Source organism: Chrysochloris asiatica, unplaced genomic scaffold (assembly GCF_000296735.1).
Source record: "Chrysochloris asiatica unplaced genomic scaffold, ChrAsi1.0 scaffold00019, whole genome shotgun sequence".
Lineage (NCBI taxonomy): Eukaryota > Metazoa > Chordata > Mammalia > Afrosoricida > Chrysochloridae > Chrysochloris > Chrysochloris asiatica.
In genome coordinates, this window is record NW_006408537.1 from 2,847,286 (window position 1) to 2,874,366 (window position 27,081).

General features: G+C 42.6%; 1 protein-coding gene and 1 pseudogene across 1 annotated transcript; one reads left to right on the top strand and one right to left on the bottom strand.

Annotated features, from left to right (window-relative positions):
* Positions 1-24,860, bottom strand: MCM3 (minichromosome maintenance complex component 3). Its single transcript, XM_006835709.1, has 17 exons — positions 24,767-24,860; positions 22,758-22,870; positions 21,874-22,082; positions 21,004-21,134; positions 16,826-17,064; positions 16,120-16,228; positions 14,422-14,575; positions 13,951-14,082; positions 13,027-13,235; positions 10,169-10,343; positions 9,704-9,830; positions 8,893-9,043; positions 6,361-6,501; positions 3,890-3,993; positions 2,571-2,656; positions 2,065-2,134; positions 1-199 (listed from the first exon to the last, which is right to left on the bottom strand). Exons 1-17 carry the CDS (start codon positions 24,842-24,844, stop codon positions 1-3), a joined length of 2,427 nt encoding a protein of 808 aa, XP_006835772.1. The 5' UTR covers positions 24,845-24,860.
* A 335-nt stretch (positions 24,861-25,195) lies between these two features.
* Positions 25,196-27,081, top strand: part of LOC102816175 — a 4,624-nt pseudogene continuing 2,738 nt past the window's right edge.

The following is a 27,081-nucleotide window of genomic DNA, read 5'->3' on the forward strand; positions in this document are numbered from 1 at the left end:
TCAGATGAGGAAAATGATGCCCTCAGACACCATGACCTGGTTGTCATCTTGCATCTTGCTCAGGGCAGCCTGGACCTCTGCTGCAGAGAAGGGTTCCTCTGAGTCCCGGTTGATGGATTCTGTCAGGCGATTCATGCCCACTGACTCGGCGTGGGCTTCCCGAAACACCTCCAAAAGGGCTACCTTGAACGCCTTCAACCTACCCAAGACAGAAGAAAGAGCAAAGGAGGCATAAACACTATGACCGAATGCTCTCAGAGAAAATGATAGTAGTAGTCATATGAAGTCCTGCTGTGGTGCTAACCACAAGGAATAAACCACCAGCTTCCCTGAGAAACCCTATACAGGCTCACTGGGAGTTGGAACCAACTTCATGCACTTATTAATATTCCTATACACACACACATTGCTGCCTGCTGGCTGCTCCACTCATGAATTTCATTCTTCATGCATACTGAGCAGACAAAAGCACCCAGGTCCTTTCAGTGGAGGAAACGGGCAATCTAATAAACTGCTGGTGGTGGTGTACCATGGAATTGGTTCCAACTCATAGTGAGCCTGCACAGGATTTCCCGGGCTGTAAATCTTTACAGGAACTTTAGAAAGCCTCATCATTCTCCTGCGGAACGTCTGGTAGTTTTGAACCGCTGACCTTGAGGTTAGCAGAGCTCCAAAACTGCTAGAAGAAATAAAAACTATTAGGGTATTTTTGGGTAATTTAACATCCACTTAAGTTTGGAAAAACATGGTGGCTCTTTAGGAAATGCTCTGGATTGCAAACCACTGGATCAGCAGTTCAAGCCCATCAGCTGCTCCATGGGATGGGGGAAAGATGAGGCTTTCTGCTGCAGCAAAGATTCACAGCCTTGGAAACCCTATACAGGGTGCTATGGCTCACGACACTTAACAGCAACTCAAATTTTAAAAGTGTATAACCTTTGACCCAGGAATCCCATTTCTAGGAACAGCTATACTTGCTTATGTGTACAGTGATAAATATAAAGATGTTTTCATATAAACAGCAATTGTAATGACAACCTAAATGTCCAGCATTAGCAAACTCATTAATTTGACACATCCACACTATAGAAATCCTGCCATCATTAAGAAAAGAGCTCTATATGAGTTGAAAGTGCCTTCGGATACAGTTCAGTGTTTGCCTCTGGGAGGTGGAAGCTCATTTGATTTTAATGTGGTTTTTGTCCCTAAATACCTCTCAATGTTTTCTAGTAAACACATTGTGTGTGTATGTAAAGTATAAAAAGATTCAATCTTAGCTATGGAGTTTGTTTGATATCCAGCAAACAAGATATTTACAAACATAAGTGTGTTTGAAATCCTAATGGTAACAGTTCTTCATTTAAAAACAAATGGCCAAAATTCAATAAGAAAAATATGTGCACGTGTAAGGAGCTCTGGTAGCGTAGTGGTTACGAATCGGGCTGCGAACCTTAAGGTCAGCGGTTCGAAACTACCAGCTGCTCTGCGGGAGAAAGATGAGGCTTTCTACTCCCGTAAAGATTTACACCCTCGGAAACCCTGTACAGGGTCGCTATGGGTCGGAACCGACTCGACGGCACTTAACAACATTTTCCACAGAAACACATAAATATGGATTCTGTGTCTTACTGACTGCCCAAGATTATAAGACACACATTTCATTCTTATTTAAGATCCTCTTCCTGACCTCACATGACATAATTTAAATCTCTACAGTTATTGTTGGTAAATGCCACTGAGTTGGTTCTGACTCATAGAGATCCTGCATAAGGTTTCGAAGGAGCAGCTGGTGGGTTCGAACTGCCAACACTGTGGTCTGCAGTCCAGTGCTTATCCTATAACACAACACCAGGAGTCCAATCCTTATAAAGTGAGTAAATGAAAAAGTGTAAACACCTGGAGATTCTGGGTAAAGTGTATACAGAACTTTACACTAACTTTACAACTTTTTGTACATCTGAAATTATAATCAGGATACTTTTTTTTTTAACCCTTAGGCCTTCATAGTTTTTCCCCGGGGTGGTGTGGGGAATTGATGAATAATAGGACCAACTTCCTATTTACCTGGATTCACTCAACTCCGTCTTCTGAGATTCTTTGGTCTCCTGTGCTTCTGTTGTCTTTGGAGTATGTACTTTCGAGAATTCATAGGTGGAGAGATTGGGAAGACACCAAGGTGATATTTTTAAACACCAGAAATTACTTTCTCCACCCCTCATATCTTAAGTCTAATATTCATGTTTCTCAGGGTTCTTACGGGGCCAGGCAACACAATTAGGATAGTAATTAGGATACATAAAAGGAAATTCCCACTGATCTATAAAGAAACAGAGGCAGGCAAAAGGCCCTGAACAAGCATTACCTAGAATGCTTTATCAGGTTTGGCAAAAAAGCAGAGTTTATCAAGGAAAAGTACAAACACCTTTTGTAGGTGACAATGCTGATTTTTTTACTATGAGTTTCCCTCCCCTGAGGTTCTCTTTGGACAAACCTCTTGCATAAAAGAACCCCAAGCAGGGTGCTAAGACAGTAGAGGAAGCCACCTCTGATCAGCAGGGGTGCTCACTCACCTTGAGGCATTTCCTCTTCTGTGTCACTGAAGTCATAGGGGTCATAGGAGTCCCCGTCCTTGGTCTCTGAGTGTCTAGGCTTCTTCCTAAAATACTCACAGCAATTAACAGAAAGGACTTGAGGCGCCCCCCAATGTGGCACTGTAGGATTAGTGCTGGACCACAAGTCAGTTTGAACCACAGGTCAACAGTTCAGACTTACCAGGCACTCCTCAGAAACCCACGACAGGGTCGCTATGGTCAGACCCAACTCTATAGCACTTAACAACAACAACAATCCTGTGCCTCTGATCACAAGGAAAACAAGAGTCATCACAATCAAAGAGAAGCACTATCCCAGGCCTGTACAAATCACTGTTTCGGAAAGACATCAAAAGTACATGTCCACGAAACAGGTGCTGCATCCCAATGCTTTCTCCCCATTATCCCTGCCTTACAAACTCAACGACAGACCTCAGGGAAAGAATTTTATGCAAATGTATGTCCCAAAACCTCAGTGAATGAGTAGGTTACTGCACCTGCTATTTGTCATTTCTTTAGCAGAAGAGGAGTCAAAAGTATCACACTAATAAACCCATAGGTGGGCTCCCTCACACACTGTCTCCTTGCCCAGTGGTGGTGATGGTGGTGGTGGTTGTGTGCCTTGGAGTTGGTTCTGACTCATAGCGATCCTGTATAAGGTTTACAAGACTGTAAATCTTTACAGGAACAGAAAGACTCAGCTTTCTCTGAAGAGACGCTAGTAGTTTTAAACTGACCTTGCAGTTTATCAGCCCAACACGTTGGCCTACCAACTATACTACCAAAGTTCCTCCTTTGACCAATGGTGGTGGTGGCAGTTATGTGCCGCAGAGTCAGTTCTGACTCACAGTGACCCTGTATAGGGTTTCCCAAGAGCAGATGGTGAGTTTGAACCACTGACAATGCAGTTCTAACTGACCTTGTGGTCCAACGCACTATCCTGTGGCTCCACTCCAAGACTCCGAATCCCATGAGGTGGTGGTGGTTATGTGCTGTGGAGTTGGTTCTGACTCATAGTAATCCTGTATAGGGTTTCTGAGGCTATAAATCTTTACATGAGCAGAAAGCCTCATAGTTCTCTAACAGAGTGATTGGTAGATTTGAAATGCTGATCTTGGAGTTAACAACCCAACGCGTATACCACTATACTACCAGTGCTCCTCCCTTTGCCCAGTAGTCATCCCCAATTCCTTCAGTGATAGGCATCCACGCCCTGAAGAACTCGTGTCAACAAACAGCACCTGACCCCCTCTCCACCTTGACCCTTTTATCCTCTTTGCCTTAGCCCACCACCTCACCTCTTCCTCTTCTGTTCCTGATCCTCGTCACTCTTCTCCTCTTCATCCTCTGTCTCGGACTCATCCTCACCTCGCTTCTTCCGTTTCTTCTCCTTCTCCAGAACCTAGGACCAAGCCGAGTGCAGAGGGGAGCTGAGTTAAGACCTGTAAACAGTCCCTTCTGCAGGAATGGGTCTAATGATGTGCCAGTCTCTCTTGTATCAAAGTCCCTGGGACCAGGATCCTGGGGAGAGGTTGTTACCCATCATTAAAAACATGGTGGGAGGTATGTTTCAACTCATAGCAACACTGTGTGGGGTTTCCAATAGCAGCTGGTAAATTTGAACTGCTTACCTTGAAGGAGCTCTGGTAGTGTAGTGGTCACGAATCGGGCTGCAAACCTTAAGGTCAGCAGTTCAAAACTACCAGCTGTTCCGCGGGAAAAAGATAAGGCGTTCTGCTCCCATAAAGATTTACAGCCTCGGAAACTCTGTACAGGGTCGCTATGAGTCAGAACCGACTCCACGGCACACAGCCACCACTACCACCTTGTGGTTGGAGTCCTGGTGTGGTGCTGTGGGCTAATGCGTCAGACTACAAAGTCATTTGAACTGCAAGGTTGGTGGTTCAAGCTCACCAGCTGCTCCTTGGAAACCCTATGCAGGTTCACTATGTGTCAGAATCAATATGACGGCACTTAACAACAACTTTGTGTTTAGCAGTCCAGTGCTTATCCTACAGCGTCACAGAATTCATTTCATATAAATGTTGTTAAGTGCCACTGAGTTGGTACCAACTCATAGTGACCCTGGTACAGGGTTTCCAAGGAGCAGCTAGTGAGTTTGAGCCACCAACCTTGCTGTTACTAGTCCAGAGCTTATCCTACAGCTCCACACCAGGACTCCCATATAGTTGATGTTGTTAAGTGCCATCGAGTAGGTTCTAATTCACAGCTCCTGTATAGGGTTTCTGAGGAGAAACTGGTGGGGGTTTGAACTGCTGACCTTGTTGTGGTTCAAGCCAACCTTGCGGTCCAGTGCTTATCCTATAGAGCCACGCATTTAGTAAACATTTATTGGTACATCATATAGTTGTTATTAAGTGCCATCGAATTGGTTCTGACCAGTAGTGACCTGGTATAGGGTTTCTGAGGAGTGACTGTTGAGCCTGAACCACCAACCTTGCAATTCAAACCAACTTTACAGTCCAATGCATTAACCCACAGCGCCACACCAGGATACCACCTCTTATAGCTGCTGCTAAGTGCTATAGAGTCAGTTGTGACCCTATACAGTGTTTCCTTGGAGTTGCCGGTGAGCTTGAACCACTAACCTTGTAATTCAAGCCAGCTTTACAGTCTGTGCATTAAAGCCACAGCACCATACCAGGACTCCACGTCATATTGTTGTTGTTAAGTGCCGTGGAGTCGGATCCAACCCATAGCGACCCTGTATAGGGTTTCCAAGGAGCAGTTGGTGAGCTTGAACCACCAACCTTGCAGTTCAAACAGGTTTGCAGTCTGGCGCATTAACTCACAGCGCCACACCAGGACTCCAGCTCATATAGTAGGTACCAATAAATGTTTACTAAATAAAGAAATGAAAACCAATGCCCATCCATAATGATTCATTGGAAAAGAATTCATTACTTTATAAATCAGGTATTTAACTGAAATTAAAGACAATTCCCCTTCCCTAGAACAAGAGACAATGCCAGAAGCCTATCAGACCCACAATAACCATATTCTAAGTAAATAAGGCACACACTATCCTGGCACCGTAGGATAAACACTAGATTGCTAACCACAAGGTCAGCAGTTCAAACCAATCAGATGCTTCTTGGAAAACCCTATTCAGGGTCACTATGTGTTGGAACTGACTCGATGACGACACTTAACAACAAAATAATTTTCACAAACTGTGCAACCCCTTGCAGCAAAAACAAAAAACTATAGACCCCAAAGGGCTACAATTAACCAACCTGTACAGGATACAATAACAAAGAAAAGAAAGTCAAGGCTCCATGGCTTGGTATCTACCCAACGGATACAACATCACAGAGAAAAGAGGGAAACTGAATGAGAGGCCAATTTGAGGGTTCAACTTTAGACACAAATTTCTGAGGTGTCAATGGGGCACCTGAAGACACTGCCAAAAAGAAAGGTGCAGAAGAGAGTGGGGAAGAGCACCAAGACAGACTTTTTGGGCATCTGTACTTTTTCAAAAGCAGAGACCAAGTTGATGGAGACACAGTTGACTATGCACAACCTTAAATGAGAACCTCTAGCTGATTTGCACAAGCAGCTAGGGGTGAGAACTAAACCACTGGTATGCATGCTTCAAAGATGAGAGAGACATAAACACTAAACACTGACAGTTTAATGGTGCTTCTTGTTGGCAATACAAGTTCAGGTGCCACGATGGAGTCTGGGAAGCCCATACAAGAACCATTATTCAGAAAAGCCCCTCATACCCAGGTATCTAAATCCTCACCTTCTTGAAGTAAGCATACTGGACCAACTCCACAGCTTCCTCGGCATCCTGTAGGTCCACAGTCTTGCTCATGCGGGCCTTGGCATGGGCTGTGGCCAATCGAATCAGAGTTTCCAGTGTCCGGGCTGTAACTGGAGATGTCTGGGGAAGAAAGGAAGAGAAGACTATGTATCCAGAATTCTCGAGGCATGCCCACCATTCCCACTGCACTGAAAGAGAAATAAAAACACTACCAGAAAAGATCCTGGAAGTCTAAGCAAAGATATGAGAACTTTGTATTCTCTACAGGTGCCATACAAAATAAGAAAGATAAAATGATCAGAGAAATACGTTGGTGGGTGACTGGGTGAATAGGGAAGAAGATGACCAAACATTCAACTGCATATAGCAAGAAAGAAAAAGTTATATATAAAGGGGGAAAAATAATCATTTATTACAATCAATAAAGTGCTACCAGGAACTTTGCTTTGATGCTCACTGTGTCATTTAATTAATCCTCTTAATAACTTGGAGTAGATGACCCCATTTCATAAATGACGAAAATGGGGCTCAAAGAATCTCAAGTAATCTGTCCAAGGACACAATGAGGGGAGGGAGTGAAAGAGGTAATTTGGGAATATCTCCCCACCCCCACCAAAAAAAAAAAAAAAAAAAACAAACGAGTGGGCAAACTAAAATCCAAGAGTGACAGAATTCAGACATGCCGTGTCAAGTGGTTTTCACAGGGTTGAGTGGATCCTAAGATCAGCTAGGGTGCTTTTATCTGTTTCCAATGCATGGGTAGGCAGGATTCCATTCCCTTAGTAAAACATTTCATTGCAATGATATAAGCCTGCTGTTATTAGCGTGTTAGGGAGATCCTAACAGGGATTTCATGGAGTCCTGTGGTAGCGTGTAGGATAAGCACTGGGCTACTTGTAAGGTCAGTGGTTCAAATCCACCAGCTGCCCCTCAGAAACTCTATACAGGGTCGCTATGAGTTGGACAGCACTTAACAAACAACAGGGATATGAGAAAACTAAATTCCTGTCCTAGGTGTGAGGTGGAAGTAGATGATCTGGGATAATGTCTAAATCAAGAATCTATGTCAGTATTACTGAATGAGGGTTCTGGACTTGAACTCTCTGCTATGAAATCCTGTATGGACTATATCATCCTAGGAGGCTTTGTTGTTGTTGTTGTTAAGTGCCTGTGAGTTGGTTCCGACCCATACCGATCCTGTATAGAGTTTCCGAGGAGTGGATGGTGAGCTTGAACCACCAACCTTGCAGTTCAAACAGCTCTGCAGTCTATATATTCAGTTACTAGAAATAGTTTTGGATAGCCATCACTCATGGTGCCAAACTCATCTTCTGTCAAAGTCAAGCTCAAATAGCACACTAATTGGGAAGCCTCTCCTGACAGTTAGCTCTCCCTCCTCCATCTAAAGAAAAATTCACGTCTTCTTCCTCTGTATTCCCATAATCTTCATACTTACTTTTTCCCCAAAAAGTGTCACTCTGGTGTATGTATTTATAAATATGTACAGTTGACCCTTGAGCAACACTGGTTTGAACTGTACAAATCCACTTGTACATGGATTTAAAAAAAAAAAAATTCATGTGCCACTACTGATTTCCACATGCACAATTTATCTCTCCAGTATAGTACCTATCAGTAAAAAGTGATCTCTTACAGTTCTTTCACCATGCTGAGAGCAATACCATAAACCCTGAGTCACACCAAGGGACCCAAATGAAGCGCCACTAGTGATGCTGGAAGTGCTCCTAAGAAGCAGAGAAAAGTCATGGTATTATAAGAACAAGTTGAACTGCTTGTTAAGTACTATAGATATAGGTCTGCAGTTATGGTTGCCCACCATCATAAGATAAATGAATCCAATGTAATAAGGATCATTAGAAAAAGAAGAAAAGAAAATTTGTGAAGTTGTCTCTGCAGCTATACAAGATGCATGAAAACCTTGTGCTTTTTGTGAAATACTTTTTTATGTCACACTGAAAACGCAGCTTTTATATGTGGGTGCAGTATACATTACATATAACTAACAAAATATGTGACTCAATTGTTCATGTTATTGGTAACGCTTCCTTCCAGTCAACAGTAGGCCATTAGGTAGTTTAGTTTTCAGGGAGTTCACCTTAACATGCAGATTTTCTATTGCATTGAGGGCTGGTGCCCCCGATTCTCAGGTTGCTCAAGGGTCAATTATATTATCTACCTACCTTTTTGCCTTCTTCTCCCAGATCTGAGTTCTTTGAGAACAGCTCTATCATTTTAACCTTACATGTAAGAAGAGAGACTAGTCTCCAGAATTCTTGTTTACTAAATGAATTGTAGTTTCTAGAGAACATAACTTTGAGGTATTGTTTCTTTTTTTTTTTTTCTTAAAAGTAAATTATTAAAATCGTGTAACTGAAAACCCACCAGACCAGAGAGAAAAGGGGATGAAACACTAAGTTAAAATGCTGTCAGAAGTGGCTCTCAGTTAGCAGAGACCACTTCCCAGCCATCTTCCCTGCATTGGGAGCTCACCCTGGCAGCGTCCGAGCTCACGCTGCCTTGGCCACGCAGACGTGAGTATTCTTCTGCAATGTAGGCAGCAGACTCCTGCGTCAGAACGGGCCTGATGATTTTGGCCACGTGGATGTACTTCTTCATGAAAGCCGCACTCACCATCTTCTCCCTGGTCCAGGCACAAGAGTGAGTCCCCCTGCCCTGCCATACCTCACCACCTACCTAGGTCGTGGTTATTCCTCTGTAGAGCCAAAGTCAATGTGGCTTCACTGTCACAACTGTCACTGATAGAAACAAAACTCTTCCACATATTCTTAACTAAGTCTTTATATATGAGAAAATTATGACTTAAAGTTAAGTGGCCTCAACTGTTCTCTAACTCCAAACTCTGTGTTCTTAAACAGTTCTGAAAACTACAAATGCACCAAAAAGAAAAGTATAGGAGCCCACATTTCATGCTTTAAGCACCTGACCGCATGTCTCCTTTATCCAGCCCCATTTGCAAATCCACCAATACTTGCAATTTATTGGCCCTTCACCATACACATTCATGACACATTCAGTCCTTCAGATAAGAAGGTGACATCACACATTGCTATTATCAAGGTCTTCTATCTTATGAACTATCTGAACCTGAGCTGAACCCCATACCAATCATTATAAGGCAATCGGCCAGGATAAAGATTGTATCTAAAAACCCAGAAAAGACTACAGGTCTGCATGCTGACAAAATGCAAGTATGATCTTGGCCTAGGCAGCACAATGCTCTGAACTGAGCTCAGACACCCATATGTTCTAACAGGACACAAGTGGTATGAAGATTGCTCACCTTTTCTTCTTAGTACCATGCAGAAGGTTGTCATGCTTGTCATATATCTGGGTGTCCTGATGCTCTTCCTGGCTAAAGTTAGGGTCATCTGTGGCCAGAATATCCACAACACTACCCAAGGGCATAGCTGGGAAACCCAAGTTGGGAGAAACAAGAGTTAAGAAAAGTTTGACTCGGTGAAACTGCTTCTTCTACAGCCGAGTAAGGGTAAAAAAGAGAGGAAAGACCCACAAAGCACAAGTTCAAAGGGAAAACAGTCACTTTGGAACCCAGATGGCCCTAGGAGCTCAAGAGTATGCCCAGATCCAAGAGCAGACAGAAGACACAACATAAGAGGAGCTCCACTGAGCAAGAAGGGAGGTGGCCAACATGCTAGGGTATCTTCAGCATCTACCAAAACACTGAAACACCCCGCCACCTGAACTGGGCCTGAGAGAACTCCCACCCCTCTTCCTGTGGCCTCACCATCGCCGTCCTGCTCCCCAGGTGCTCGGTAGCGGTGCATCCTAAGGACGTGGTCCGAGACCTCCCGATCCTGCTCAGGGTCCATCTGATCCAGCATGATGAAGAGCAAGTCAAATCGGGACAGCAGTGAGTCCTGCAGCCCAATGTTCTCCATGGGGGTCTTGTATTGATCATACTGAGGAACATAAGAAAAAGCAAAGTGGAGGTGGTATCAGTAGGGGAAACCACAGGGAGGCCAGGTTGATTCTGGGACTAAGAATGCAAGGCTAGACATTAAAAAAACAAAAAACACAAAATGTTACTATTGTTAGTTGCCATAGCCATTAAAGGAGTCCTAGTGTGGCACCAGAGGATAAGCACTAGACCTCAAGGTCAGTTTGAACTGCAAGGTCAGCGGTTCAAACTCACCAGGTGCTCCTCAAAAATCATATACACGTTCTCTAGAAGTCAGAACCGACTTGGTGACACTTAGCAACAATAGCCATTAAAGCACTAAATATTATCTCTTGGTACCTGCAATCCTTCTCTAACAGCTTAGGAGGTAACCTGACCTAACTCAGTTCTACCTCATTCTTCTCCAGCAAATAAAACCCAAACCAAACTAGATGTCAAGTCCATTCTGACTCACGGAGGCCCCGTGCATGCAGAGTGGGCCTGCTCCATGGGGATTTTAAGGCTATGATCTGTCAGGAGATCAGGTCTGTCTTCTCAGGTGCGTCTGGGTGGGTTCAGACACCAACTTTTTTGGTTAGTTAAGCACTTACCTGTTTGCACTACTCAGGAACTCCAAGCAAAAAAAGCCCTACTATTTGCTCAAATACCTCAAACAAGCTAAGTGTGCATCTAAAAAACAACCTGAGTCTTTATTCTGCTGTCACTCCCAAGACAAGATCAACAGCAGCCCCACAGATGATCCCCACTCCCCTCCATTTTATAAAGACACAGCAAGCTGGGGGACACAGAAGTTACTTAGGAACTCTGGGCTTCCTTACTCAGAAGGTAATGAGTAAAATCACATCTAAAGTGGTCAGTGAAGATAATAACAAAAATGAAGATACTAACAAAACCTACCTCACAGGAGTATTGTGGGGGTTTAAGAAGCTGACAGATATAAATCACTTCAACGTCTTACTAATAGGTGTCCTGGTGGTACAGTGATTACCGCTTGGCTACTTACTGAAAGGTCAACTGCTTGGACCCACCAGTCGCTCCATGGACTGTTTTCATAAAGATGTACAGCCTTAGAAACCCAACAAGGGCATTTTTACTCTGCTCTATAGTAGTCCTAGTGTGGCGCTGTGGGTTAATGTGCCAGACTGCAAAACCATTTGAATTACAAGGTCGGCGGTTTAAGCTCACCAACTGCTCCTCGGAAACCAGATACAGGGTCATTATGGGTTGGAATCGACTCAACGACACTTAAAAATAACAACAGGGACACTGAGTTGGAATCGACAGCAGCAATAGGTTATGTAACAGTAGAAATATATAATATAATCTTCCTTGAAATTAATTTGGTAGTCTCTACTAAAATAAGAAGGAGTCCTAGTAGCATAGTGGATTACAAGCTGCACTGCTAACCACAAGGTCAGCAGTTCGAATCTACCTCAAGGGAAAGTGATGAGGTTTTCTGTTCCCATAAAGATTTATTTATAGGAGACGGAACTGACTCAACAGTACAGCACTGGCACCAGGCACCAAAATAAACAAGCATGAAAACTCTCAACCCAGGGATTCCATAGCTAGTTATTTATCCAATATATTCAAAAAGTATAACCAAATCCATGTAAAAGGATGTTCACTGCAGCTTCATTAACATACGGAGGGAGGGGGCAGAGGCACCAAATGATCATCATATAGATAACTATAAAATACTATGTTGTTAGGTGCCTCTGAGTAAGCTCCAACTCACAGTACCTCTATGCACAACAGAACAAAACACTGCCCGGTCCTGCACCATCCTATACCAATTATTGTTTGAGCCCAATGTTGCTGTCACTGTGTCAATCCATTTTGTTGGGGGTCTTCCTCTTTTTCACTGACCCTCTACTTTACAAGCACGATGTCCTTCTCCAGGGATTGATCCCTCCTGATAGTATGTCTAAAGTATGTGAGACAAAAAGTCTTGCTATTCTTGCTTCTAAGGAGGATTCTGGCTGCACTTCTTCCAAGACAGAGCTTATCTGTTCTTCTGGTAGTCCACCTCACTGTAGATTACCTTACATGATGCTTATTACTGTTATGTATAAACTACCTAATAATTTCAGTGATTTCCAGACACCGAGCTGGGCACTCTTCCATAATTAATCACGCTCCATGATGGGATCCGATGTGTGTCATCCCCTCTTTTTCTATCCCCTCCCTACTCTACACTTTGAGTTCTTGGGAAGTAAGCCTACAGATGCCTCTAGTCTCCCACCTGACCTGCAGGTTGTAGACTCCCCAGCCCCTACAACCCTGTGAGCCAACAGCGTTCTCCAGCCCGCTGGCGGACCAACAGATTGGGAACTTGGCAGCCTCCACATTTACATGAGCCATTTCCTAGAAGTAAATCTCTCTGTATATATTTATATATACATTCCCTAGGGTTTGCTCCTCTAGGGAACTCAGACTAAAACATTTTAGGTCATTTTTGTTTTCCACTGTGTATTTTTTAAGTCCTTAAAAAAACTAAACTATTTTCCAAGGGAGTCAGATGTATACAAAGGTGAGTTGTCACTGCTCCAAATCACTGCTCAATAACAAGATGATAAGCTCAGTCTCTGGCTTCTCACTGCCCTGGGTCACCCAGAAAAAAACTTTTCAACCCGGTTATTCAGAAAAGTCAGGTGAAGCTGAGACAAGTTAATTCCACTCACTCTGCCATAGACGGGGTTGGCAGCTGCCAAAACACTGCAGCGGGCATTCAGCCGAGCGTGGATGCCAGCCTTGGCAATGGTGACTCGACCCTGCTCCATCACTTCGTGGATGGCTGTGCGGTCCATGTCAGACATCTTGTCAAATTCATCTATGCAAACCACACCACGGTCAGCCAGGACCATGGCCCCCGCTTCTAGACGGCGCTCCCCTGTGAGGAAAGGAGGTAAAAACGTGTATGAGAATGCAGCCAGCTCCTAGATTTAGTGCACTTGGGGGTGACCCCAAGTGGGTCACCTTTTTCTTTCTACTGAACAGTGTCTCCTTATTCCACTTTAATTCCTAAGCAACTAGCCTCCCATACCTATCTTTTATAGATTTTCTCTTTATCCTCATACTCAAGTGATTTTCAAATTAGATCTTCTGCCTTTTCACTGACCTTCAAATCCCTATCTCTAATTCATTAGATCTCCATTCTGCTCTAATTTGCTAAGGTCTCTCCTTCAAAACCCTATTTCATATCTCCTTCTATGAGACACATATCACCAAAGACTTAAGTTCATCCACTATTGTTGGATCCAAAAAACCAAATCCACTGCCATTGAGTCACTCCCAACTCATAGTGACCCTATTGAGGGTTTCTGAGACTATCAATCTTTATAGGAGCTAACAGCCTCATTCTCCTGAGGAGCAGCTGGTGGGTTTGAACCACTGACCTTTTGGTTAGCAGTCCAACATCTACCCACAGCACCTCTAGGGACACTTAAGGGTTTTTTTTGGGTAGTACATCTTTGGGTACTCAGTATTAATCAATCTGGCTCCAACTAACCTCTCAACTGTATTTTCCCAACATGAAAGTCAGTGCCTAGACTAAGCTCAAACACTGGACTCAATCTCACGGCTGGACCTTGGCATTAGACCCTTACCTGTTTCCTGGTCTGTGGTGACAGCAGCTGTCAGACCCACTCCAGAAGAGCCCCGGCCAGTGGTGGGGATGGCCCGGGGTGCTGTGCAAAGTACATACCGCAGAAGCTGAGACTTAGCAACCGAAGGGTCTCCTATAGTAGGATGGGAACAGTGATGACTCTAGGGAACTGAGAGACAGCACCTCACTCCCCCACTCCCTGCAAGCACGACTCCCAGCACAAAAAAGCTATCGAATACATGGTTGTTAATATGGTTTCCTCCACTTTTCCCTTTCCATTCATGGAAGAATACATTGTAGATAATAAATCAGAAAATCTAAAAGTGATAATAAATTTTGTTTTTTCTTAGCCTTTTACCCTTTGACATACTGAAATGCTGCCAAATTAATACACAATCCTACAGGGCATAGATCCCCACAACCACACTCCACAAGGTAAGACTGACTCCATAGCAAACCTCAAACATCATACCTATTAGAAGAATATTGATGTCCCCACGGATGTGGCTGCCATTTTCTAGGTCTCGTTCTACCCCTCCCAAGAGCAAGCAGAGGATTGCCTTCTTGACATAGTCATGTCCATGAATACTAGGGGCCAATGACCTGGCCAGCTGGTCAAAGATGTCCTAGAGGGACAACCAAGGGAGAGAAAAACTCAGTGAAACCCAATGGAATTTTGCTGAGCTTCTGCTTCATACTTTAGTCTACAGAAGGTGTTTGAAGAAATATGCAAATATGGAAGCTGTTCCTATAGCAAAAGATAAATTACATTTTTCAGACCATTCATTTCAGGACAGACAGAAGCAGAAGGGACAGTAAAACTTGCTTGGATGTTTAATCTGTAAGAAAATTGTTCCAAGTTTTAAAACGTTTATGGTTAATGGCGCATTGTGCTTCAGCTTTATGTTTATCCCTCATTCATAAAAATCTAAATGGGACCGCTTATCTTTAAAAAAAAAAAGGTAGACAACTGCTCTGAAAGAGATCACATTGGAAGGTCATGAATAGAGTAACAGAAAATGATGTGGGACAAAACTTAAAATTAGTAAAAAAAAAATACCAGGCTGACTGGTCAGAACGAGACTGAAGGAATCTGTGATTATGGCCCTTGACCACCTTTCATGTCTGGAATGGAACTCACGGGCGTGGCCCAATTTTCAGCCAAACAGTCGATAGGTATATAGAGGGAGCAACAACACTAATAAGGTATGCCCACCGTGGAATGATCAATCATTCAAGATCAAAAGAGCAACATTCCCGTAAAGACAAAGGTGAGAAAGGATGGAAAGGAGGGTGGAATGGAAATAGGAACACAGGGAGGAATCGGGGAACTGTTGTTGCATGGAGGGGATTGCAATCTATGAGATGAAACAAAGTGTCGGATCTGTTGAATGCAAAACTGATAATCTTCTCTCTAAACCTTCACTTAATTCATAAGTTAAAAAAAAAATAGTAGGAAAAGCAAATTGGAAGACTATAATAAAAACAATATTTTATAGTCCATGTTTGTGAGTCCTGGTTTGGCATTGTGCGTTAACTGCAAAACTGACTGCAAAGTCAGTTTGAACCACAAGGTCAGTGGTTCAAGCTCACCAGGCACTCCTCGGAACCAATTCCATGGCTTAACAATAAAATAAATGGTCCTAAGATGTAATACTATTACACCACTAATGTGTTTATTAATAAACACTCATTAGTACACAGCTAAAGGAGCTCTGGTAGTGTAGTGGTAACGAATCGGGCTGCGAACAGCAAGGCCAGCAGTTCAAAACTACCAGCTGTTCCGTGGGAGAAAGATGAGACTTTCTGCTCCCGTAAAGATTTATAGCCTCGGAAACCCTGTACAGGGTCGCTATGAGTCAGAACCGACTCCACGGCACACAGCCACCAGCCAGCCACAGTACACAGCTATTGTAACTACTACTGTAATATTTATATTAGGTCTACTTAGCAGTCCAGCAGGAATCCAACAGAAATATTTTTAAAAACATCTTTTGACTTGCTGAGTGGGACAAAAATGGAGGAAGCTTCAAATACTTGAGAGGAAGAAAAAACACGTGACCTTGCTCCTGCCAGTACAAAAGATGACCATGCACCCATCTTACAGATCCAGCCCACTCTCAAGTCCCTAAATTCAAGGTACAATGCTATCCCCAAATGACGCCCAGACCTTGGAACGGGTTTTACTGAACTTCTTGATCTTGGCTATGTCCTCAGCAGAGAATGAAGGCTGGACATCTTTGCTCATTTGCTTCACATTACAGGCAAGCAGGACAGTCCTGTGACAAGAGGATAATCAGAGGAAGCCCACAAATTTTTAACAGTAGCCAGTACTCCCAGAAGCAGCAAACCTTCATAAACTAAACTAGAAGGGCAAATCAAGGGGTAGGGTTGGGAAACTGTTGTGAATTTAACACAGGTTCTCAACCAGTAATCCAAATATGCTAAGCATGACTCACTGGTAGCATAATGGTTACAAGTCGGGCTGCTAACTTCAAAGTCAGCAGTTTGAAACTACCAGTTGTTCCGTGGAAGAAAGATGAGGCTTGCTGCTCCTATAAAGAGTTACAACCTCCGAAATCCTATGCAGGGTCGCTGTGAGTCAGAACTAACTTCCATGACACACCACCAAACCATTAACCCAAGTTTCAGATAGAAGTGAATATGGGAAATTCCTATAAACTGTGAAGCTATGATCATGTTACCAGTGATTCCCACTTTTGGGCAGTATTACCAATTTTATCTGATAGAAAGAGGTATCCCACCTCAGACAGGTCCAGTAGCCTGTTGAGAGTATGATAAACTAAAAGAAAAGAATGCTACCAGGAATTATAGCTGCCACAAGCATTCCTAACACTTGAAGGCTGACCCTTTACCTGAAGGTCCCTGAGGTATAGCCTCCCTTCTTCCCAGGAAGGCAACGGTAAGTCCCCACCACTTGGACTCGATCACCAGGCTTCACTTTATCCACCAAGTCATCATCCAGAATGACGTCCACAGAGCGCGGAAGCTGGCCAGCTGGGGCCTTCTCCGGCATCTCCTGGATAGTAATTGTCTGGTGGTCCTTGTAGACAGAAAGGCCATATTCTGTCTCAAGCGGATTATTCTCTTCATCCTGGAAGAAGGTACACAAAAAAGCTGTTATCTCAGACCTATCTTAAAAATGCCATGCCCATCTGTTGTGGTTAATAATGATCAGAGATGACTCAAGGAGATTTTTGCATCCAGGCATGAAAACAGTTCAATACATTCTCCAGATTTTCCCATTCATACCTGTTCAAATAACTAACCATCAAATAAAAGAGACAAACCATAGTCAGAAGAGACCATGGCTGCAATAACATAAATTAGATTAACATCTAAAATAAGATTCTAACTTAACTCTACACAATGATGCAATATTCCCACTCCTAGGTAATACCCAACAGAAATGTTCACCAAACGCCACCAAAGTAATAGAGCACTGCTTCCATGAGTATTGGCTGTGGATCCAAGTACAACGAAGTGTTTGACAACGTCAATATTTTCTCCAATTATCATGATGCTATTTATTGGTCCAATTGTGAGGATTCTTGTTTTCTTTACATCGAGGTGCAACTCATACTGAAGGCTGTATGTAGTCTTTGATTTTCATCAGTATTTTAAGCTCAGCAAATAAAGGTGAATCATCTGTATATTGCAGGTTGTTAACGAGTCTTCTTCCAATCCTGATTTTTTTTTGTTCTTCATCATATAATCCAGTTTTTCAAATTATTTGTTCAGCATACAGACTGACTAAATATGGTGAAAGAATACAGCCCGGATGTACACCTTTCCCTATTTTAAACCATTCCATATCCCCTTGTTCTAATCAACTATGCCATTTAAAGTGAAGAAAGTGGTTTAAGGGGTTAAGGGGTCTTCTGAGTACCAGTGAAAGTCTGTTTCCTGGTTTGGATGGTGATTATACAGTATATTAAACTTGTAGAAATTCACCAAATGTACACTTACTTACATGAAGCTGCCCATACATAAATTAAATGTCAATAAAAATATCCAAGTTGATTAGGCCAATATTCCCAGTAATTTGTAATTATCCTCTATTTTGTGATTAGATGCGATTAACATCCACTTTGTGATATTATATAACCACCCTCCATTTCCTGTATTGTAAACCCTAAAACCTCTATGAGGCAGAATTAGGGTGGTATAAATCTTTCGTTGCAACACCTTACTCAAGTCAACCGCTTGTTACAAGAGAAAAGGAGAGAAGGGAGCTCAGAGGAGAGGCTTCATTGCCACCAAGAAAAGCAAGGATTGGAATGCATTCCTTAGACCCATGGTCCAGCACTGAGAACCTCCCAGACCTAGGGGAAGACTGGATGCCAAAACACATGGAGATCTCCAAGATATGCAGGATCCACAGATGTTGAAAGATAAGAACCATCCCCAAGAGCTAACACAGAGAGAAAACCTTCCCTTAAGAGCTGAAGTTCTGAATTCAGACTTCTAGCTTCCAAAACTGTGAGAGAATATATTTTTGTTTGCTAAAGCTCTTCACTTGTGATATTTCTGTTATAGCAACACTAAATAAGGAACACAACTTCTCTGCCATGTGATTCTCTTAAAAAAATAAAAATCAAGAGTTAGCACTTACTGCATGCTCACTATGTGCAAGGTACTGCACTATAATTTCATGAAATTATCCCATGTAACATCATAACTCTGTTAAGCACGTGACTTTTTACATAATACAGTACGGAAACTGAGTCTGAGAGAGATTAAATAAGTTCCCCCAAGTCATACGATAAGTAGCAGAGCAAGGCCTTGAGCTGGATGTGATTCCAAAGCACCACACTAAGCCACCCTCAGGAGACCTGGTTCAGTGTATTTCAGGTCTCAAGCAAACAAGCTTGGCTATAGTGATCTGCAGAGAAGAATGCTCTCTCTGTCAAGAAAGTGTGGGTTTTTGGGAGAAACTCTAGATGCTCAAGTGGGGATCTTAATGAATAAGAGAATACAGTATATTAGAAAATAACAATTGGACTAAAGTAAAAAGATTTGCATCAAAGTCCTCAGAGCTGTCACCAACTGGGATCATAAGCAAGTCTCTTTCCAAATCTTAGCATTTCATCTGGAGATAGATTTAATGATTGCTAGTCCTGGCAAGGTCGGCAGTTCAAGCTCACCAGCTGCTCCTTGGAAACCCTATACAGGATTGCTCTGGGTTGGAATTGACTCGACGGTACTTAACAGCAACAATAGTCCTGGTGTGGCAGTGTGGCTGGACTGCAAAGTTGTTTGAACCTCAAGGTTAGCGATTCAAGTTCACCAGCTGCTCCATGGAAACCCTATAAAAGGTTGCTATGGGCTAGAACTGACTTGACGGTGCTTAACAACAAGGCAGGCATGTTTCAGTTATAATTCTAAGACACTCATTCTTGTTTTTGTTGTTGATAGGTTATATCCCTCTGCCAGCAGAACACAAGCGTAGTGTTTATCTGTGCCCTGTACAATGTGTAGCAATGCTTTGGATAAATAGTTCTCAAATTAAAATTTTATTCAGGAGAGGACAGAGATATTCATTGACAGGATAAGTTCCGATATCAGGTGATCAATGTTGATTGTATTTTTTTTCTCTAAGAAAGAAGCAGCCCTGGTGGTGCAAACAGTTAAGTGCTTAGCTGCCAACCAAAAGGCTGGTCATGCCAACCCACCCAGTAATTCCAACCAAGAGTCCAACCAAGAAAATCCTATGAGACAGTTTTACTGTCACATGAGGTCATTATCAGTCGAAATTGACTCAACAGCACCTAACAGCAGCAAGAAAGCCTTGTTGTTGTTGTTGTTGTTAGGTGTCATCAAGTTGGTACCGACTCAGAGAGACCCTATGCACAACAGAATGAAACACTGCCCGATCCTGGGCCAAGCTCACAAATGTTGCCTTGTATCTTCCTCAACTTAAATCAATCTTAATTCTCAGAAACAAAACCCTGTCCTATGTCTATCTTCTCCCAAATCCACAAAACTGTTCCTAAGAGCAACTTTAAGAACGATCAGCTCTCCATTCTGATTAGTGCCATAGGAGATGGCTCCTGATAGAATGGGAGAAAGATGTAGAACAGAACTCAAATTCTTAGAAAGTCCAAATTTATTGGACCTATAGAGGACCCCCAAGACTATCACCCTGAGATACTCTTTAAAGTTTAAACCAAAACTACTTCAATGATCATATTTCAGATAAATAAGAGTGGTTCTTAAAATAAGGGCTGTCAAGATGGTCTGATTCACATATAATGATCCATAAAGGGTTTCAAAGACTGCAAATCTTTGTGAGAGCAGAGCAAACAGCTAACCTTGTTCATAGTCCAGTGTTTTTTCTACAGAGCCACAGCACTCCTGAATAATTTATATTTATTGTTGTTGTTGGTAAGTGCCGTCAAGTCGGTTCTGACCCATAGCGACCCTGTATAGGGTTTCCGAGGAGCAGCTGGTGAGCTTGAACTGCTGACTTTGCAGTTCAAATGGCTTTGCAGTCTGACGCATTAGCCCACAGTGCCTCACCAGCACTCTATGAATAACTTATAGAGACTGCTAAATGGGAACCTAACTTGCTGTGTAAACGTTCACTGAAAACACAATTTAAAAAAAAAAACAAGACAAAAATATTCAACATAGAGGACTGACTAAACAAACCGGTGCGTTGTTTGCTGGAGCACCATCTACACAGTAAATAACAAAGAGTACTGAGTAACAAAAGTATTTTTTTCATTTAAAAAGCAAGTTATAAAATTATACATTTGATTATAACTTTATTAAAAGTTCTATGCAGATGGGATGACTCTCAACTTTTCTATTATTTTTCAATTTTCTGAAGTTAAAAATTTACTTAAAAAACAAAACCCGCAGATTTTCCAATTAAACTCTGGCCAACAACCAATCTTTCTTATGGATTCTTATTTTCTACCCAGTCTTGACTCCACAGCACTCAACAACCACAAAAATGCCGTTAAGACTTCAGATATTATTCATAGTATTTGCGCAAACAGAGGCCCAACAACTTCCTTCCGCTCACCTTAGTGGGGTAGACGGAGCTGGAAGGAAAGGGCACCAAGGTGGTGAGGTCAAAGTAACGTCGCTCTATGGTCTTCTTGGTAGCCGGACAATAGTGGACACTGCGGACAACCTTGGGTCGAACGAGAGAGCCTAGAAAATGGAAAAAAAAAAAAATAAAGTCACCCAACTAGACAGTAGAAGTAGAATCTAAATTCAGACACGCCTACAAGAACGCCAAGTACTGTCATTTCAATATAAACCAAGCTAAAGCCAACGAGTTAGTCGAGTCAATTCCAACAGAGGGTAAGCCCAAGTGTGTCAGAGTAGAACTGTGCTCCGCAGTATTTCAATGACTGATCTTTCAAAAGCATTTCACCAGGCCTTTCTTCCAGAGACTTCTAGGTGGACTCAAACCTCCAACCTTGCAGATAGTTGATGAGTCTGTTAACCATTTGTACCACCCAGCGGCTCCTATCAATCATTCGTTTTTGTATCTGTATAGGGGGTTTCAAAAAGTTGATGGAAAAATTCCATTTCTTTTCAATCCACTTCTAGTACACAGAACATTACCCTATCTATGTAAAATTTTAATTATAACTTATTCCAGCTAAGAAATAATAATAAGGGTTCAAAGTTGAAATGAGGCAGCTGTCAGAGCCAAGCTCTACCCCAACTCTCATGAGCGCGAATAAGCACAGGGGTCCTTCAAGGTTATTCTCATCACTGTATACTGTTGACTCCTCTAAGTTTCACCCCAAACTTCCTCCTATCCTTCACCTTTCTAAACCCACCAACTACACAGCTCTACTTTACCCCTCCTGCTCTGTCAGAGCCCCTGAGTTGGCCTATCCATTTCCACCCCCTTAGTCCCCACTTTTATCCCACTCACATTTAGTAACAATGCCCTCCACACAGACTACACAACTGAGGAAGCAGGAGGTAAGGGTCCTGGGGGAGACATGCTTGGAGCCAAAACTGCCCTCCAGTCCTATGTAGAACTCTTCATACTGCTTGGCATAGGTAGCATCAATGGAGGCCACAAAATCCTTTAAGGCCCGCTGGAAGGCAACTAGTTCCTCAAAGGCATTGTTCAGGAGGCTGTATATGGACAAGAATAAAAATTAGGAAGAAAACTTAAGCTCACTACCACTGAAACAGTTGCGACTCTCAGCAACCCTACATAGAATTTCTGGTGTGATGCTGTAGGATAAGCATTGAGCAGAAAGGTCAGTTTAAACAGCAAGGTCAGCAATTCAAACCCACCAGTTGCTCCTCAGAAACTCTTTACGGTGTCACTATGACCTGCAACCTACTCGACAGAACTTAAAACACTGTCATTCTGTACAAGAGCAGACTGCCACATCTTCCTCCCATGGAGCAGCTGGTGGTTTTGAATCGCCAACCTTGTGGTTGGCACATCAATGCTTACTCATTAAGCAAAGAAAACAAATTTTCAAACACTGAAAACAGAAGTGGAAATTCTTAGATTATCAAAACCAAAAAGTAGAAATCTAGCTCCTCCTTTCTGAGGGCCAACATTAATTTAACTTATGAAAAATGTAGAAACTATAGTTAGCTAATACAACAGAAGAAGAGGACTTGAGAGAAGTGCCCAACACATTTAGAAGAAACATAAATAATGGAGTAGAAGAAGCAATGAAAGTACTAGGTCAATCCCATTTGATCCAGGTCCTCTTCTGGGAAGCCCATTCCTATCTGGGGAAGAAGGATGCTGAGAGCCAGGACTCTCCTTTGGGAACCTTTGCCTCTCACCGGTTAGCCCTCTTCTCATTTTTCCTGCGCAGGTCATTCACGTTGACAATCAGCCGGTATTGGTTGTCACTGATCAGCTCCCGCACTTTGCTTTGATAAAGCCCTTGGTCTTCCTGCAAAACAGGCACCAGATTAAAAAATGCAATGTTTTTAACCAGAAACAACTGTCACAGCAAGGTAAATAAGTCAGTCTCTAAGGTAGCCATTTCTCCATTTCTCCTGTATTTTCACTTTAGCCTCAGATTCTAAATAAATCCTTTGGGGACACTGTAGGAATTATAATGACTTTCTGAAGAATAATCATTTAAAAAATACAAGTTATCATTTCTATTATCGTCAACATGTGTTAAAATTATTCTGTATGCTATCATTTCTCAGCCTTTAGTGGGAAACTAAAACGAGTACATATGAGTCTGGAATAAGATAAATAAAAAATGTGTTAAATGTAAATGTAACAAAATTTTCTTATTAAAATCAAAATATCTTCACTTAACAATTATTGGACAGAACTAAGGTACTTTTTCTGATCACCTATATAATACACATGAAAGAGTTCTCCTATCTAGATATAGCATCACCAATTCTTCAAGGTGCTTTATCAACATTTTAGATTTAATCTTGGGATCCTATACGACTCCCTTTACTGGAAACCCCATAGCCTTCATGACTCTTTAAAACAGAGTAGCACTGCCCCACAAGGTTTCCTAGCCTGTAATCTTTTGGAAGCAAAAAGCCACATCTTTCACCTAGGAAGCTGCTGGAAGTTCAAACAGACCATCTGGCTAGCATCCTAAGCACTTTGACCATAGTGCCAACAGGGATTCTTATTAGCATACAGTATTCCCTTATCTAAGGAGCTCTGGTAGAGTAGTGGTTACCAATCAGGCTGCGAACCTTAAGGTCAGCAGTTCGAAACTACCAGCTGTTCCGCAGGAGAAAGATGAGGCTTTCAGCTCCGGTAAAGACTTACAGCCTTGGAAACCCTGTACAGGGTCGCTATGGGACTCGATGGCACTTAACAACAACAACAATATTCCCTTATCTGCATACAAACCCATCTTTATCTGCATCTTATTTCATATTGGAAAAGAAAGTGCCCAAATTAGCAAGTCTTTTTCCTCCAAGTAATAGCAAGACAGTTACAGTTGTTAGGAGCTGTGGAGTCTGCTTGGCCTTCAGACTGTTAAGTCCTGTGTCATCCTTATTGTTACAGCCACTGTCAGTCCATCTCCTTGACTGTTGTTAACTGACTTGTCAGTCAGTTTCGACTCATATTGACCCTGTATACGGTTTCTGAGGAGCGGCTGGTGAGCTTGAACCACCCACCTTGAGGTTCAAACTGAACTTGCAGTCCAGCACATTAACCCACAGTGCCACATGAGGACTCCATAATATTCTTCCTGTTTTTCGCTACCTCTCTAATTTCTATGCATGATGTCCTTCTCCAGAAATGGTCCCTCCAGATAAGATGATTCGCCATCCTGGCTTTTAAGGAGCATCTGGCAGTACTTCTTCCAAGATATGTGTGTTCTTCTGGCAGTCCGTGGTATAATCAATATCGTTCGTCAACATCAGATGAACCTTAGTCCTCAAAGTGACATCCCCTCTCTCAAAAGAGAGCAGGGAATGATTTACAAAAAGATCAAGGCAACCCTTCCCGTTTTGTTTGCATTCGAGGGGATCTGTCGCCTTTCGAGTGACCCCATCCATCACTTATACTTATGAAAAAGTTATTGAACTTTTTCTAAAACGTTTCTCTAAAGGTTCACTATAGAAAACCAATCAGCAACTGATTCCAATGAGAGAAAACTACAAGATCTGGGTGGAAGCCTCCACGCCTGCGGGCTCCGAAATAGCAATCCTGGTCCTCCACCCGCACCGCTCTGGAGATCTGACTGCCCAGCCCTGTGGTATCTCCGGCAGGCCCGCAATCCCGCGCGTACTCCCCGGCCTGCCCAGTCCCCAAGGGCTCCACACGCCTGAGCCTTGCGACCCGGAGCCTCCCCCACCTCGTCATCCAAGAAGTCCAGGTAATCTCTCTGCGCCTCCCGCAGCTCCACGTCGTCTAGAACCACTGTCCCGGCCATGCTCGCGGCCTTGGAATTGCCTTCTAGAAATCGGAGGAATTGCCCTCTAGAAATCTAGAAAACAGAGGGCCCTAGATTGACTCCGTCCCGGCGCGAAAACCTCCCAACTTTTCCCGCCACCAACGATTACTCAGAGGAAGGGGAGGGGACTCTAAAAACAATGCACATTGTGATTGGTTTGATCATCTTACACCGGAGCAGCATGTGTCCAATCAGGAGCTTCTTCTTCTTTAGGCTTTCCGTAAGGCGCCTCGAGGTGGCGGGAAATGTGGTATCCGGGGTGGGCCCTGTTTGTTTCTTCGCCTCCCTGCTCCAGGCTCATTGCAAGAAAAACCGGCAAATGGAGCCAAAATGGGCTCACGCAACCTAGTCATTGGGCAGCTAGAGAAAGCGGTCCGGGAGGTGGGGAAGCGCTGCCTTCTGGGAGTCGTAGTCTTCTCCCCTCTCCCGGATGTTTTGTAAATTCTTTTCAGGCTTCTGCGGCAGAGCGACCAATTTTAACCTGGCGTTGAGATTAGTTTGAGCATTACTTGGTGATACGTTAAACGCCAAAGAATGAGAGATTATAATTTAGGGAGGGGAAAATATTGAAGGAAATCGTTTTTAAAACATATCCACATCAGATGTACTAGATGTTTCATGCAACTTCCTTCAGATGGCATCCATGGAAAAATGAATTTCGAGAATCTGTAGGATGGAAAAGGAGCCCTGGCGGTAGCGTGGTTAAATTCTTAGCTGCTAACCGAAAGGTCATTAGTGAGGTTAGCCCAGGATCGGGCAGTGTTTCGTTCTGCTGTGCATATGGTCGCTATGAGTCGGTACCAACTCGATGACAACCTAACAACAACTGAAAGATCAGCAATTGGAACCCACCAATTGATGGAATTCCGCTTTCATAAAGATTACAGTATTGGAAACCCTGTAGAGGAGTCTAACTCTGCCCTATAGTGTTGTTTGTGTTCCGATCAATTCTATGGCAACGGGTTTGGATTTTTGGTGGGAAGAAAAATAGGATCAATATCTTAGAGAAAGGTTATTTCATTCAGTGGTTCAGCAACCCTTTTGCTAGCTGAATATTGTTGTCTGAATTACCCCATAAGATTACCAGGCCAGGGAGGATGGTGATACATGAGAAAAGCTTTTGTATGTATGCCACCCCCATGGGTGTAAATCTTTACGGGAGCAGAAAGCCTCATCTTTCTCCCGCGGAACAGCTGGTAGTTTTGAACTGCTGACCTTGCGGTTCGCAGCCCGATTCGTAGCCACTACGCTACCAGAGCTCCTTAGATATGTATATAGAAATATACATATCAATATACATATATATTTTTGTCTTCATAGGCTATAGTTACATTGAGTACTAGATAACTTGAAACATTAGCAAACAACCAATTTGCTGAAATTTCAGATGTGGAGTTGCAGGTTTTTTGTATTGGGCAATCAAGTGTTTTAGCTTGCTGTTCAGTAAAATCAAAAACACTTTTTGGGGCAATGAAAATGTTTACTGTGACTGGGTGGATACTGGGTTCCTACCAAAAAACGAAACCAAACCCATTGCCTTGGTTTGATTTCAACTCATAGGAGAGAGTAGGGCTGCTCCTTAGCTATTCCAAAGGCTGTAAATCTTCACTGAAGCCCACTGTTAACATCTTTCTCTTTGTGGCTTGTGGGTTTGAACTGCTGACCTTTCAGGTAACAATCCAAGGCTTAACCTATTGCACCACCAGGGCTCCTTATATGGATGTGTATAAAGGTAAAAATTAATTGAATTCAAGATTTGTGAATTTGTTGTTGTTTTTGTTAAGTGCCGTAGAGTCTGTACTGTTTCTATATTACAGAACTAAAATTATACCTATAAAATTATAGATCTGAAAACAAAAAATCATAAGAGTAAGAACAAACGAAACTTGTATATGCCTTTGATCTCTTAATTAGCGACTGGGTAGTAGAAGAAATTAAATGTGAGTTCACAAAGTTCCTAGAAATAAATGAGAACGAAAACACAACATAAAATCTTTGGGACACGGCGAAAGTGGTACTGAGAGGACAATTTATTGCAATAAACGCACACATCCAAAATGAAGAAAGAATCAAAATTAACACATTAACACAGCATCTACAACAATTAGAAACAGACCCACGGAGGGAACCCACAGCCACCAAAAGAAAAGAAATAATAAAGATTAGAGCAGAAATAAATGAGATAGAAAACAGAAAAACTATAGAAACAATCAACA